The 16,556-nt window shown below is 47.4% G+C and overlaps 1 protein-coding gene and 2 long non-coding RNA genes across 3 annotated transcripts; 2 read left to right on the top strand and 1 right to left on the bottom strand.

The window, feature by feature from the left end:
- Window positions 1-1,092: 1,092 nt before the first annotated feature.
- LOC136354902 (uncharacterized) lies at window positions 1,093-9,464 on the top strand. The gene is made up of 2 exons (XR_010738765.1): window positions 1,093-1,307; window positions 2,998-9,464. It is a non-coding gene; the product is annotated as an uncharacterized lncRNA (long non-coding RNA).
- A 1,524-nt stretch (window positions 9,465-10,988) lies between these two features.
- LOC107280332 (uncharacterized) lies at window positions 10,989-14,128 on the top strand. The gene is made up of 5 exons (XR_001544298.3): window positions 10,989-11,391; window positions 11,703-11,820; window positions 11,914-12,081; window positions 12,167-12,310; window positions 13,576-14,128. It is a non-coding gene; the product is annotated as an uncharacterized lncRNA (long non-coding RNA).
- LOC4327919 (auxin-responsive protein IAA4) lies at window positions 12,612-15,096 on the bottom strand. The gene is made up of 4 exons (NM_001401738.1): window positions 14,800-15,096; window positions 13,574-13,800; window positions 13,061-13,172; window positions 12,612-12,971 (listed from the first exon to the last, which is right to left on the bottom strand). The coding sequence occupies exons 1-4, from the start codon at window positions 15,015-15,017 to the stop codon at window positions 12,917-12,919; spliced, it is 612 nt and encodes a 203-aa protein (NP_001388667.1). The 5' UTR covers window positions 15,018-15,096; the 3' UTR covers window positions 12,612-12,916.
- Window positions 15,097-16,556: the final 1,460 nt, after the last annotated feature.

Genomic DNA, 16,556 nt, shown 5'->3' with positions numbered 1-16,556 from the left:
TCCGTATTCGGATTCCTCTTGTAAAACCCTATCCGCATTTGTCGTCAATCCTCAAAATTCAAACTCATCGATTGGTTCATTTCGTCCCTCTCTCTTTCGATCGATCTACCTATCTACATATCCATCGACCTATCTGTCTCTCGATCTAATCATCGATCTCTCTACCTGTCAACCCATCTAACTATCCGTCTACCGATCTCTCTGTTGATCTATCTATCTCTACGATATCCATCGGTCCGTCCGTCTACCTATCTATCTTTGAAATCTATCCCAAAGAAATACCAAATTCCCGCTTGGATGCATTCCCTTGATTCCTCCCTGTTTTCCTGAGACCAAGTATCAAGTTCGAAATCCAAATTCAATTTCCAAATCTCGTTTCCTCCCGAATCGATTTCCTTGGAAAAAGTCTAATTTGCATCCCTCGGGTTTGTGGGCCGAATTCCCCTCCCTCGGCCCATCTCTCCCCTCTGCCCTTCTCTCTCACGTGCGCCGCACGTGGTCGCTCAGCAGAGCCGAGAGAGGAAGAGAGCTCTCGCCTCTCTCCCTTTTCTCTCCCTCTCCGTTCGCTCTCTCTCTCTCTCTCTCCCCGGCGCCGAATCCCGCCGACGCCGCTCAAATCCACACCGCCTTCGCTCGTTCCCGCGCGCTCGCGCGTGGCCGACCGCCCGGCCGCCGCCGCGTCAGCCCTGGTCCCGCCGCTAGCCGCCAAAGCTTGGACGCAGAGAAGCTCGCCTCGTCTGCCGCATGTCCTCAAAACGGGAAAAGCAAAACCCCCCTTTCCACTGCCTCGTCCTCCCTTTTTCCTTCCCGAGCTCGACCGCTCTCCCTCTGTCCTCGTCTCTTTGCACGTGGAGGCAGAGAGCCGCTGACGCCGGTGCGCCAGCTCGCGGCCCCCACTTTGACCGCGCCGGCCCGCGCTCCGCGTTCAAATTCGACCGCTCGATCCACCGACCCCGCCGCCCAACGCATCCTCGCCGTCGCCATTTTCGGGTCGCCTACGAAACCGTCGCCCCACCGCCAGCCGAGCGCCAGCTCGTGTGCGATCTCCCCCTTGCCTATAAATCCTACCCACCGAGCCCCAAATCCTCCCTCAACCTCGGTCGCCGTCGCGCGGTCAACCCCGGAGCACCGCCGCCTCCTTCGTCGCCACGGACAAGAACGCCGCGCCGACACCAAGCCGTTCCACCCCACGTCCCCTCCTTCCCTGGTGCGCCCGCTTCGGCGTCGCATTCGTCCCCGTGCGCCGCCAACGGCCTTCCTCCCCTTCCCATCCTCAAATCGCCGCCGACGCCATTCCTCGCCGATTGGTGAGCTCCCCGTCCCCTTCCCCTTGCCGTACGCCGTGTTGCTTCGGTCTCGTTTTCACTCTTCTCGCCATCGCCCTGCCACCATCGCCGCCGAGCGCTCCGCGCGCCGTCGTCGGCCCTTCTCTCTCGTCGAACCAGCTCGCTGTCGCCCTCCCGGAACTCCTCGCGCCCCCTCTCTGTTTCCCTGGCCGTGCCCCTCTCGGTGCTATGACCGCCCCGTCATGCTCTGTTCCCGCCGCCGCTGCGCTCGGCTGAGCGCCGCCATTGGCCTCCCTCTCGGCGACTCCCCGCGCCACCGCCCGCCTTGAGCTCCCTTGAACCACCCCAAACAGTCGCTCCGGCCGCTGGCCTCCCCTCCAACTCCGGCACCATGTCGCCCGATTTGCCGCCGCCGCGCATGACCGCGCGCCGCCGTCGGCCATCCCCTCGCCGTATCCTCTCGTCTCCACCCTCCTGGAGCCCCCTCGACTCTCCCCGAACCGCCGCCCTAGCCGCCGGCCTTCTCTCTTGTTCCCGCGTCGTGCCGCCCGATTCACCACCGCGGCACACGGCCACGCTCTGCCGTCGGTTCCCCCCCCCCCCCCCCTCTCTTCGAACCTGCTCGCCACCACCTTCCTCGGGCCCCTCTTGACCTCTCCCTTGCTGCCCCGTGGCCGCCGGCCTCCCCTCCAGCTCTCGCGCCGCGCCGCCCTTTTCGCCGCCGCGCAGCGCCGCCGCGCGAGCAACACCGGCGACCATCGGCCTCCGCGCCCAATGCGTGTGCGTCGCAACACCACACCGATTCGATCGAACCATAGCCCGCGCCCTCTTTTTCCCTCCCATCGCGTATCCACGTCGGCAATCCGGCGAGCTTCGCCACCGTCGCCGGCCGCCGTCGCGCCCCTTCTCTCCGATCTGATCCGTGGAACCGATTCCCCGCCTCCTCCTCTCGCTTCCAGTGCCTGCCGCCCACTCCGATTCGCCGCCGTTCGCCGGAGCGCGCCGAGCGCCGTCGGCCGTCCGATGAGCCGCCCGGCCTCCTCTCCCTTCCCTGTCCGACGTGGCGTCCACGTGGACGCCACCTCAGCCGCTGACCCCACCAGACCAAGTCAACCCCTGCCCAGTCAGCCACCCCCCTTCTCTCTCCCCGTTCGTGGGCCTGGCCCATCGACCAGCTCCCCCTCCTCGGCCCATTGAAACAAAGGAAGTCCATTTTTACTCCCTCCGCCAAACACAATGACCAAAAGTCTATATATGCTCCCTCCCAATTCACCTCTCTCTCACCATATGTTGGCCCCACATGTCAATGAGTGATAAAAGGGTATTCTTGAGAATATTCATTTCCATAAATGCAATAAATCATATCTCCTGCTCCATAAAACATTTCCTATATTCCAAATTCCATAAAATCCTTCCTCTTAATCCGGGGATTTCAATAATTCAACCCATTGGTCCTGCATGTTAGTGACTGTCAATAATACTCTTGAGAATATTATTTCTATAAATTCTATAAGCCATTTCTCGTACTCCAAAAAAATCCGATAGATCATTTCCTTGTCCAGAAATCCAATTAAGCTTCCAAAATCCATATCTCCTCAACCGCTCGACCGATTGACTCCGTTCTACTTCCAGTAGTTCCGTAAAATTGAGATCTATTTAATGTCACTATTAATTAGTCTAAATAGGATCTTTCTTTTGGTCTTTTGGTTAGGTTTTTGATTGTTTGCGTATAGTTGCGGTTACCAGATTTTCATCAAGCGGATTTCTTGAAGATTCGTGAAGATCAAGACCCTGAGCAAGGCAAGCCACCTTTGAACATATTGAGCCTATATTTGAACTTAATTATATTGCTTGCAAAATATTATGCATTGATAGGATTGCAATTAATATGTTGCCCCGTCTGCGAGGCAGATCGGTGGGCATACCTAACTTGTTGCATTTGATCCTTCCATTGTTAATTGCTATATCATGTTTCCTTGTAACCACCTGGTCGCGCCTCGGTATTCGTGCACTCTATGCGAGTATCGACGGTCGCCTTCAAACTTAAAATATGATAAACATCTTGGGTAAAACTTGGTTTACAAAACGATTGGGAAACCCGACGCCTGGGTCGGTGCCTTGTGAAAGAAAATGAGCTTTAAAAATAAAACTCGCGACACAAGACCATTCCTGGGCGGGAAGCTTGTGCGGTCGCATTTAAGGGCCGATTCCTTCGGAATTACATCCGAGCATATAATAGTACAACCACATGGGTGGAATGGGACACCCCTGGCTGAGTAATTAGCTAATCAGGGGAGCCTTGATGCCGAGAGACAAGTGGATTCGCCGGGGTGGTGTCGGGGAGGACCCCTGGTCTTCCTGGCACAGTATGGTCTGGGACCTAACCTGTTGTTGGTCTGGGACCCCTCTCGTCGGCATATGGTAAACCTGTGTCGGCTTTGGAAATGCCTTGTCATGAAAGCTTGGAGGTCTCCCGACGTGGCTGATCCCCACGGGCTGGGTGATCCGGGTTAGTAATGCCGTGTGGGTAAAGTGTACCCCCTCTGCAGAGGTTATCAAACTGTTCGAACAGCCGTGCCCACGGTCATGGGCAGATGTGAGGTGATTCCTTAGCGTAGTTTTCGTTTTACCCTGCTTTGTGAAAAGGTGTTAAGGTCTGGGAAACCTGATTTTTGGAAAGCAAGTGGCTGTCAGGGAGACAGCGGGACAGGGAGTCCTTGAAAGTGATTGGTTGTTTGGAGACGACCTAACTCTGAAAGTTTGGAAAATTGGTTTGGTTTGGGAAACCAGCTTCGAGGCCAACTCTGGGAGTTGTGCAAATCTTGATAAATAAATTTGGTCACTTCTCACCCCCCTCCCCGACCAAGCTGAGACTTGTCTCGCTCTGGTTGTGGAAAGCACACACTTAGATTGTTGAAAACTTGCAAATAAAATTGATTGAAAAATAACAGCCTTCCCTTGAAGCTTGCATTAACCACCTAAGTTCCCATGGCTTGCTGAGTACGTAAGTACTCACCCTTGCTCTCTATATAAATATAGTTCTGCCAGCTCTGAAGATGAAGTTGAAGCAAAGATTAGGGTTTCGTCCTAGTTCCCAGCCGTCCCCTGTGGTGTTGAGTGTTAGTCCGTTGTTTCCGCTGCTGCTGCCGTTGTTGGTGTTGCCTCGTCCGTGTCGTCGGTTGTAATCTCGGGCTGTCCTGAGTTGCAACCTAAGTTAAGGTAAATAAGTCCTCTATTTATTCTAAGGATTGCAATGATTCATATTTGTCACTGTGGGTACCGGCGCTATGTCCTGGGACTGGTACTGAGATCGCGGTTTCGTAGGAAGCGGTTCGCGCCGTTTTTCCTACGACACGCTCTAATCAGGTGCCGCTGTACGGCGGTGCCGGATTGGGGTGTGACAATATTTTGTTTTCAATTTTTCTCCTTTATTTTTTTCGAATCAAAACATCACGTCAATGCCATGTGGGATGAGGACCTAGTCAAAAGGAACCACGTATGTGCCACGTCATCCAAAACCGGTCACAATATTGCCGAGGGACCTCTTCTGCATGGTTTTGTAAGTTGAGGGATGTGTTGTAACCGGTTTTGAGGATGAAAATTAGGCTGGGTGACAAATTGAGGAACCTAGAGTGAACTTATTCCACAAACACCGAAGATACCTTCGTTTTCACTGGTATGAGTTCGCTCGGTCCAGCCCAATTAAAATTGTGGGCTTTACTCCGCGAAGATTTGCTACGCTTAATTTCGTTTTGGACCCCGTGTTTCATCACGAAGGCCAGCCTATTTGGAGCACAGCTTTAGTAAGGCAAAGTCAGTCCACTTTATCTCCCTCTAATATTGGTCCAAACTTATCCGTATCCCCCAACCGCAACATCAGATATCTTGGCTCTAACTATTGAAGCCGGTGCAAAATAGCTTCCCGGGTGGTTTTGTGAGCGATTTCCGTTGACTTGGCCCGTTGAATTTGATCCAACTAGCTGAGTCAACATATGAGGGGCACGCATGGTCAGTGTCTCATCCTTCTCTTTCTTTTCTCTCTCTCCTCCCTCATCTTCCTCTCTCCACATGTTCTCTCTGCAAACAGCCCCTTGCATCTCCAACCCTCCTCCATGGCAGCTGATGAGGAGGATGTGGTGGTCTAGCCAGGGAGCTAGCAGGGCCGAGACGATGGGCTCATGTGTGGAAGGGGTCGACAACAGGATCTGGCGCCATCTCCATTTGTGGCCGACGGGAAAGGAACAACGCATCTCATCGGGTGGTGTCGGCTAGACCAGGATTAACTCTCTACCGCTCCCAGACCTACCGACGAGCGTGGACAGGAAGCCGTGGCTATCTGCAGTGCGCAAAGTCAGCGCAGCGGGTATAGCGCAGGAATGACCAGACCAGGTGTAACTCCTGGTTGCTCCCACACCTGTCGACGAGCGCCGGGAGGAAGGTAGGATGCCACTTTGTTCCCTTGTCGCTATCTCGCTAGGTGCCTTTCACCAGGCGCGCATACTGATGGGTGCGGCACGGGGGGGGGGGGAGGTGGTGCCGGCCGCAAGGGGGAGGATCTCAAGCGGCGAGACCCTCCATCGACGATGCGGAGCCGGGACGAGGAGTGGCGGCTTGGAGCATGCTCCCCATCTCCCCCAATGCCTTCCACCATGCCATCTTTGTCTCCGCCGCTGGAATCGTCCTGCTCCATGCCATAACTCCTCATCGAGGCACCGCTTGATGCGGAAGGCTTTGTGCTGTCGCCCTGCGGCCACCCTCTGCACGTGTACCCCTCTGCTACCGCCAAGAAAACATGGGGGGAGAGAGAGAGGGGTTATAGAAGGAAGGAGAGAGAGAGAGCAAGGGAAGTGTGGCTGGTGAGTCATATTTTATTTTTTATTTTGTTTGACGACTAGGATGACACGTGGATGTCACATCAACAAATACCACTATCAATTTTATCATAGAGTTAAATAGTAATGGTTTCAATTGTTACGGGGGTCAAGATTTCTAATATTGTGGTTGAGAGGTACAAGTTAGATTGGACCCTTATTTGAGGGACTCAATCTAGACTTATTTCTAAGGAAAATCCATCCAAAAATTTTAAGCTCTATCTAGACTGTGCTCAAGGAGATCACATATGGGCCAACAAGGCTTCGGTTGGTACCCCAAACTAAGATGTAAGCATTTTCCAGCGCTGCACGCCGTTAATCCCCCCCCCCCGCCCCCGCACGCGCTGTAGCTTGTGGATGCCTCGTGCCTGGCATAAACTGCTATCAAAGTGACATCATCGATGGGGCATTCCGGTGACGCACAAGTCATGACGCATTTGATAGTAGTAGGTACTTTAACTAAAATAAATAACTGATCGTATAGTAGCTAACCGTTGACCACAGATGACCTATACTAGCCCGTCACAGATGAGTCATCTGTGACGGGCTATAGTTAATGCCCGTCACAGATAAGGGTCATCTGTGACGGACGCTAGTTGTGGCCCGATTGAGATAGGTCATCTGTGACGGGCTATAGTTTGACTGGTCGTCTGGGTCAAAGCTATCGGTGACGGGCTTTACTTAGGGCCCGATTGAGATAGAATCATCCGTGACGGCCGTTTGCCCGATTGAGATAGCTCTTCACATCAGTGACTTCTAGCCTGTGACGGACGCCATGCCCGATTGAGATGAGGCTTACCGCCCGATTGAGATGAGGGTATCCGTTATAGTGGTTGTATTAAATGATCCATTTTTCTAGCTTCGCTTCGGGCTACTAAATTGACAAGACAAGCCTGGACATAACAAATAATCTTTTGTTGACTGTTGTTATGTTCTTAGCTTTCAAAATTAACCAACAAGAAAGTCAGTCTCCCCAACAACTGAAGCAAAGACATACATATAGATAATTAATTAAAGAGGCCGATCATGAGAATTGATACAAATTATACAAATTAAGTAATTGATCGATCTAGTAGACCACAACGCTTCCTTAGACCGATCGATAAATATCAAATCCATTACAATTATTACTGGCTTCACGACGACACACAATTTCATTTTATTAATTACTAGCTTGACGACTCAATTAATTTGAAACAAAGGCTACGGACTGCGTCGGCCTGCACAGTTCCTGCAAGATTATAGAATCATACAATATATATGTTGTTAGTCACCATTAATTCCCACACGTAGATAATTGTCTAGGAAAATAACTGTTAATTAACTTGACCAAGATTATATTTTGATCAGTGGTCGATCACCTTGAATATTGTGGTAGAGACGCATGCATATGATCAGTCGTGGATATGAGCACCGCTGATAATGCAAATGGCGTAGATGATGCCCGGAAGATAGCCGAGGCAGGTGAGGAGAAGGCAGATCCAGAACTCCTTCTGTACGTACATGTATGTAACACGCCGAATCAGGTCAGGACCCATCACAATACACATCATCAGATCATGCAGCTACGTCTATATATATGCATGCATGTGTGCATATATATGCACATCTTGATCATCTAGCGCGATTTAATTAGCTAATGTGCAAAGAAATAAACAATATTGCCAAAGATCAGATCAGAAAGATCGATCCCCTACCTTGCATCCGACGACGACGCCAATGGCGAAAGGAGGGAGGATGATGGAAAGCAAGATGTTGCAGAAGTTGGCCCCGACTTTGTGATCGTCGTCATGGTGATGGTGGTGGTGATGATGGTTAGTCATCGTGTGCAGGTGCAGCTCGTTAATAATCAGGGGCCGTTAATCGCCTCTCTAAGCTACTATAGCCCCCCTTAGCTTGCCGATCACACGCTGGCACAGGTGATACGTACGCGAAGGCGGCACAAGCAGGAGTGATATGACTGCTTCTACTGTGTGCTGCCAACGCCGATGACTTGAGTTGTATCATCAGCGCCTAGCCATACATATACAGCAGAGTCAATCGCCAGTCGTCAACGATTTCTTGTTAAGTTAAACCCAGGCCAATCATGTTTCGATTATGATCTAACATAATCCGGCGGCGTCGTCCACAGTTTTCTCGTTGGTCTGAAGCTAGGAGTAGACTGCACATGTACTGACAACCGTTACTCTCCTTGGCTACTGTACCAGGACTCAAACATGCCGTGTCCTGCTGCCATCTGCTTTCTCGGCTTTCGTGTGTACGCAGGTATCTCTGTCGTGTGTTTAACGTATAGCGGGTTGGTTTCTCTCTTTTTTTTTTCTTTTTTTTCTAGGATCAGACCTATCAACGTGTACCAACGCCACAAAGCAAGTCCAACCGTCAATCCAAATTAGACACTTCAAACACCCGTATAGCCAAGTTTCTAACGGATTTAGCAAGTTAAACTTGTTACTCACTCTAATGGCCTCTCTATTAACCTTCTCCAAAATAACAACTGGACCTGTATATCAGCCTCTACTCCCCTTCTACTTCCTCCCACTCCATTATCCAAGAAACCAACATCAAGAGGAGCTAGCACGATGGCAGCATCGTGCAAGGGCCAGAAGTGGGGATAGCGGCGCAGAGAGGAGCCGGAGATGGTGGGACTTTGGTTGGCGGCGAAAGTAAATGGAGATGGCACTGTGGTGGCCTTTGGAATCGGTGCTAAGGATTGGTGTCGGAGAGAGAGAGAGGCAGCGGAAATTGGCGGCACGGGCAAGGGCTAGGAGACAATGGCGAGGCGCAACGGCGGATGGTGGCAACACTTATCGATTTGTTTTTCGAAAGCGGATCGGATGGCGTCTGAGGCGAATGCCGCAACCGTGGTGGATGGTGCATCTCCAAACGACGACTCGGGAGAGAGACTGTGGGGACAGGAGAGAGATAGGGAGATACAGACATGGAGCGATGAAGCCAAGGCCAGCAACGGCGAGGCACACCTTCTTCCTGAGCTTCGGAGCAGTAGAGGAGGGTGCCGACCGACGGCGGTGAGGGCAAGTTAGGGTGGTCGTGGGGTCAAGAAGGTCGGGCACCCTGTCATCGGCCATGGCGACAGGTAGAGAAAAGAGATGGAGATGCGAAAGTGAGAGAGTGGAGAATGGCGATGAGAGAGATGGTAGCAGCTGACCAAATTTGGTTAAGTTGAGCGCATGTTTGGCGAGTAATATGGTCAGTATGATTGAGTGTATTTTTTATCCATAGTTGCTAAAGTTTTTTTTGCTTAGAGAGTGAAATAAAGAGACTATTGGTGACGCTTTAAATTAACACATGATATATAGTACCAATTCAGCTACCACATGATCTGCTTTTACGAAGGGGGTGTAACTCAAATGGATAGGTTTCTAGCTCGTTGTGAAACCTAAATTCATGGGCTCGTATTTGATTAATTATTTTTCAGTGGTAAACGATGTACCAGTAAACAAACGTAGCTCGTACATTGTACATATATATTTATTGGTACTCTACAATACAACCAAAGAGGCAATGAGGAATGTTGGCAGCGAGTCAGCGACTGGCCAGGCGTAGCAATCAGCAGATCAGAGCAAAGTCAACGTAACTCAAAATTACTACTAAGATCCTACTCCAGTATATATGTGAAGATGTCAATATACAGCTGGTACCCGTTTTCTGACGATGTACGAGAGATAAGAAAGTCGAAACCCAGCTACGTCGTCGGTACTAATTAGCGCGTGGGGCAACGTGAAAGTCACCGGCGCCACGTGAATTCACATTTGTTCGTTGCCACCGGCAATTTTTTAAGGAAGCCATCCCACTTTATTAATCTGCAAACATATAGTTACATCATTCGCTAGAACGTTGAGAAAAATATAGAGACCCCATCGACCCAACTATAAAAATTTTTCAACTTAGAAACATGATTAGCTAGAACATGTGCCATGCAATTAACTTCCCTATTACAATACTCAATCAATGGAGACTTTAACATAATCACATAAAAAAAGTATGGTATTTATAGAAAACCAACGCCGACGTTGTTCTTGAAAAACTTCCATCTTGCATCGTTGCCACCACCATTACTGTATCAGCAACATAAGGTAAGTATTTGCAACAACCAGCTACAAAATTTCCATGTGCATCTCATATGATCGACTACTCCGGTTCCTCCTATACTAGTGGTGGATCTAGAAAATTAATTCGTTAATGTCATAGCATGCAAATTATATTTAGACTATAGTGTTATAACATATGGATAAACAGTTTAACCATAAGTTTTACCGAAAGTCGTCAGTGTCGCTTGACATCGACGCTAACACTTTAGATCCGCCCTTGTTATGTACTCAAGACGATGTCAAAGTAAACATCTACATTTACCTTGAGGATTTCTTTAGGAGGTTTATGCTATCCTTTCCATGATTTTGCATCTGTTTTTTTCTTCGTCATCCTATAATTTAGTGTAAGAGCAATAATAAATATAGCTGATCTAGCAGCCACCTGAATCCTTTTACCGTTCACCACTTGCTTCTTTCCCACCAAAGAAATCATCCCCGATAAAACCAGTTCAGCAAAACCCACTTCATAATTATTTCTTTGCCGCCGGCTTTGCTTTGCGTTGGCTTTTGATAGCTTGTACTATTATTCTTCGTACGCTTCCCGGCCCAAAATCCCGCACAACTACACCCAGCAGCACGGCCCAGTGGCCCACCCATATTGATGGGCCGGTAGTAAGCCCCATCCAAACAAGTTGTGGGCCCTCATGTCCTACGGGCCTCGCGGACCCGGCCCGGCGGCTGGTCTACCCTCCACGCCGCCGGCCTGTCCGCCTACGCCGCTCTCATCTCCCTCTTCTCTCTCCTCCTCCCGGTGCGCTCCGTACTAACCATCCATGTCTCCGTCGTCTTCACCGCCGCCTGTGCTGGCCTCCTCCATATGTCCACGGTCTCCAGGTGCACGCCTGCGCCGGCAAGGTCGTCGTGCGGCCTGGGGATGTGTTCGTGACACGCCGGCCGATGTGGCTGGCGTGTGTATACGCCAAGTGCGGACACATGGTGGCCATGACGAAGGCGTTCGACGAAATGCCGCACCGGGGCGTGCCGTCCTGGAACGCGCTCATCGTGGGGCTACGCAAGGAACGGAAGGTTTCCTCAAGGCTCAAAGGGTGTTTCATGGAGTTGCGGCGCAGGGACAGGAAGTGCCGCTAATCGGTCAGGTGATAGTGCCAAGTGCACTGAGCGCAGGTCCGTACTTATATTACATCATCTAATTATAAGGTGGAACTGTAGGTGTGTGCGCTGTGCCTGAGCAACACGAACGCCCTTCTTGATATGCATACAAAATGCTGCTGCTAAGCGCTTCAAGGAAGCCTGTGTTGAGTTTCTTGAGTTGAGGCCCATGGTTCAGGGGTGGCGTGGCGTTTTGCCTGATGATATATCATTTGCCTACTTCATTGCAAGATTCAGCATGCCTAGCATCATATATTCTGGATGAACTTGTCAGAGTATAGGATGCTAGGTTTATGAGGCCTGAGAGATGCTGATGAACTTTTCAGGTAGGAAAGCTCGATAGGTGGTTAAGACTGAAAAGTGAGAACTTTAGAGAACAGAGAAGAGAGAGGTTAAACGTCCTTGCAAAAATTAAGCATCTTCTTCAGACTGAGGAATACAGAGGTGAATATCCTTGCTAAGGAATCTGTAGGAGATATGCTAGCACGAGCAGAACATATGCTGTGCTCTGCCTAATTTCTTTACTGATTTATGCAGACATGCTGATCAGCTGATGTACACCAGATCAGGATGATGGACAAGGAGAGCATCCTTCACAACACGAAGTCGTTATTTGGAGATTAATCTGACAGCCGTGTGGGTTGGGCCTAAAAAGGCTCACCTGCAGCATTCCAGGGCTGATTATAAAGTTTCTTCTTTGATCTTGTAGGTTTGGCAGAAATTGTGTTTTTGTGAATTGAAGTGTGACATCCATTGCTAGACTAATGTCACTAAAAATTTGTGTTTTCAGGCTTTCAACATTCAGTAGTGGAATCGTAGCAATTTGCTGAATCATCATCAAGCGAGAAAAAGCAATCTCTTGGGATAGGCTTGGAGAAAACTGACAATTATATATCCTAAGGCAATATCAAAAAGATCTACCATAATATTTCTGGTACTTTTCTTTTATGGAATGAATTCAGTTAGTTATCTTTGATTCATGCCTAGATTTCTCATACTAAAGTTTTCTAAATAATACTTTACCTTTGAAATGATGGTAGTTCTGTGTATTATCTTTTTAGAGAACATGAAGAATAAGATATTGATACCAAAATATTTCTTCCATACGTTTAAATTTTTTTTAAAGAACATGAAGAATATTGGATTCAGATTTTTGCAATTCTAATAAAAATTTTATTAAGTGCTCATAGAACATAAAAATTGCATTTTTAGCTGCGGGATGGGAGGAATATGTTAAAGGCCACAAAATTTGATTCCACTGAGGTAAAATGGAACCTTTGTGTTATCAACTTCTCTACTCTCTTTAACGAATACATGATATTTACAAACCAGTTAAAGAAGTAGAGGAAAAATAATAATCAGTTCTGCTATACGGTAGGTAGCTGATAATGCTACACTTCTTTACTATAATGTACACTGCTAGTAAGTATAATCTCAGCTTCAGCAAAAATCTTTTTCAACTAACCTACATATAATAAGGGCCCTCCCTCCAATGGGAAAAAAAAAAGAAGAAACAAAGAGAAATTCAAATGCAACTGTTTTAGCATTTATCCATCCTTGCAATCCTGAGCTTCTTTACGCTGCTCAGGAAGAGTCTGTAAAAACAATAAAAAAATGAGTAATAAGTTAAATCAGAAGTAGAATGAAACGCAAATGGATCAGTTAAATATGTTAGGATACGTACTCCCATGGGACGTCCCCAACCATCATCCAGTCCCCGTCCTGGTCTTCATAGGTGAGGACATGGGCAGCCTTCTGGCCAGGAACTTGTTGATGGCACTCCATAACATCAGCATCTAATCATATCAAACATATATGATTATATACAACACCCGACAACCATCGCCATGTGTATATCATGACGAGGTGAGATTGGACCACATGAAAATTGAATTAATATCTATCGATCGATTTCGACTCGACGTGCCAAACAAGAACTCTTGAAACAAAAGCTTTCAGACTCATCCGTTGGTGGCCTGTCAAATTGCTCTAGCAAAATGGTACTAGTTGCTAATACTACTCGCTGCCGCGCGCGCTCAAGAAATACAATTTTGGATGATATATTGTATTGTTCTCCAATGCTGAACTGTTCATTCATATTTACTAAACTAATTCTCTCTTTCTCATGTTTTATACAATCTTCTAACCCTTCGAAATTGTAGTGAAATGCAGATTAATTGGTTGGTTGCATACTTACAGGTGATGGGCGTCTTGAACATGTGGCAGAGCTTGATGAGGAGGCTGTCATACCCATCCAGCAAGAGCAGGTCGAGCTTCCGGCCGATCGGGACGCCCTCCATGTACACCTTCACGAACAGCGTTCGCCGTCGGCGAGCGCCGCCGCCGCCAGCGGCCGACGCCTTCTGCAAGGCGCTCCTGAGGAACGGCTTGATCGGCGGCCAATCGGCGTGCACTTGGCTGTTCCTGCATACGCCGCGATCACCGGGCGCCCATTCATGTTGAAAGGTCTGTTAATTAATCAACTAATTGATGGAGATGATGGGTACAAGCGACCCAATTGGCCAATGGGATGGAGTACTGTTGCGCAATTAATTTTCGGGTGCACTGTATCTCCAAGAAACAGTAATGGCAACAGGAATCTTGAAGTGGTTTTGTAGAGACAGGAATAATCGAATTGGTCTACAAGTTTGGCTCATGTGAGAAATCTGACTGTAGCTGTTGATGTGTGTATTTGTACTGATGATGATCAAGTCCCTTATCAGAAATAAAAGCGTACGATGGGTCATTGACATATCAACAGATTGGTGCGTGTGATAGAACGGTTTGTCTCATTGTCTGATCTAATTAAACTGCAGTGAACTTGAAGCATTTCTCTTATTTTCTTTTATGTAGATTACAAGTTTTGGTTTGTACTATAGTAGTCTAGGTAAATATGCAGCTATGCACTGTCGAAATGATCGATGCAAGTGATCAAGATCTACTTATGTGAAGGGATAAGCGAGAAAGCGCATAGTAAGATCTGAAAGATTTACATATGCATGTGGGAACAGTTTGATCAAATCAATCGTGTGTTTCACAACAGGTAAAAACTCAGATAAAGTTTTTTTTTCCCTTAAACTTAAAAAACTTACATAAGCCCCATCAGACTACATATACATGAGAAGCATGCACGATGGATTCGTATAAAGAAACGGAGATTTTTCCCTAAAACAAAACAAGATCGATAGATAGAAGAACATAGAACATCAAAAACTAGTATAATTACATATCGGAGTATGTATATATGTTCGAATATATTTTAAATGAAGAACAAAGCTATATGTGTTTCAATATTGAATCGAAAGAAGAAACGAAACAAAACTTATCAAACTAAACAGCATGAATCTTTGTAGCTAGGGAGAGGTAATTAATCAAAAAGCAGGCTTCGCGGCAAGAAACTAAGAAAGAAAGAAATCTAATAACCTTGGAGTAGAAGGGATGCTATCATCAGCAGCGGCGGCGGCGGCGGCGGCCTGCAGGAGGGAGGACGACGACGACGTCGAGAGGCTAAGCCCTAGCCGGAGATCGGTGCTGAGGTCCCGCCTCGCCGTCGCCGCCGACGACGTCGTGGACAGCGCCGGGTGGGTGCTGCTATCCATGGAGGAGGACGGCGACATGCCACCGCCCTTGCACTCCTCCATAGCTACGAATGCTTACGTAGAAATTAATGGAGAGATCGAGAGAGAGAGAGAGATGGATCGAGTTGAGAAAAAAACAAGCAAGGAAAGAGAGCAGCTAGCTTGTGATGTGTATATATAGCTGGAGGTGAGCACTAGCTAGAAAAAGCCAAACTATGCTGAACTAAAAATTTGTGCGCATGGTAGAGAGAGAGAGGATTAATTAAAGCTAAAGAGGGAGGCATTAATCAATCTGATTAGATAGATTAATTAAGTAGTTAAAAGAACGGTGGAACAATTTGGCTTGCTTTATGCAAGCGTTTTTGTTCTCAATTAAAAATAGGCTGATTCTTTCCTGTGCTTGATATCTAGGTGGACACAACTGGTTAGCCACAGAGAACTAGGATATACACACACATACAACATATATATTCACTATCAAAGTCTTTTTCTTTTTCTTAACAAATCCAGTTCCACAATCCACAAACAATGGTTTAATTAATTAACAACTTATCAGATTCCATTATCACTAATCCTAAGCGCACGTAGTTAGTTTGTGTGATATATAGGTTACTCTAATTGCACTAGCTAGACATGACATAAAGGTTAGCGATTAATTAAGATCGATTAAGGTGTGGGAGCAGTGCAATTAGTGTTAAGCATAAACTAATCGATCGCCCAATAGATTGCCACCCATGACAGCGGACGTGTTTGGTTGGTACGGGACGCACTCGAGTGCAGCGGATGTGACCACCACCACCACCACCACAACCAAAATCTCCCTGTGTGAGCCCCTCTCCCGCTTGTACACCAAGCTTTGGTTATTTAGATTGCTTGCTTGCTCCTCTTGTGTGATCGATCATGGATACGATGCCAAACAGCCATCAATCATGTGTGCACGCTCGGAATAAATGAAGCTAACCAACAGTGTACGTTCGTCCGTCAGATCAATCCACATATATATATATATATATATATATATATATATATATATATATATATATATATATATATATATATATATATATACACACACACACACACACACCTGACGAATGATCGATCGGACCCGTTCGTCACGTGATCGACGGTTCGCATGGATAATCGATTATCCAGTGCGGACCACGTAACACGGTTGGGCCACCCGCACATAAAAATGTTGATTTTCGCAGACACCTGGCGCAGATGGACTGGACCTCCGCACGGGAAAATCCATTTTGACCGAACGGAAAAATCGAATATGTAGTAGTGGTGGTATGATGCAGTTAGAAAGGAGTACCTTAGAGTAACTTTAGATAAACATTTCACAATACTACAATAATAGCAAACTATTTTTTTTAAAAAAAAACATAACCTTATCTCACTTATGTGATATGTGTTTGACATGTAAGGGGCTCATGTTATACACTTGTGAGTATTTACATGTGCGTTCAAGGATGGACCCAACCTATGCAAACTTGTGAGTATTTACATATGTTTCGAGGATGGACCTAACCTATCCAACAAAGTTTGCAGTTCTCTTATAAAATTATTAGCTATCATTATACGTTACTTTTGCACAAT

The sequence above is a fragment of the Oryza sativa genome, chromosome 1, assembly GCF_034140825.1.
Source record: "Oryza sativa Japonica Group chromosome 1, ASM3414082v1".
NCBI lineage: Eukaryota > Viridiplantae > Streptophyta > Magnoliopsida > Poales > Poaceae > Oryza > Oryza sativa.
The sequence above is the reverse complement of the archived record's forward strand: the minus strand, read 5'-3'. Positions and strand labels throughout refer to the sequence as shown.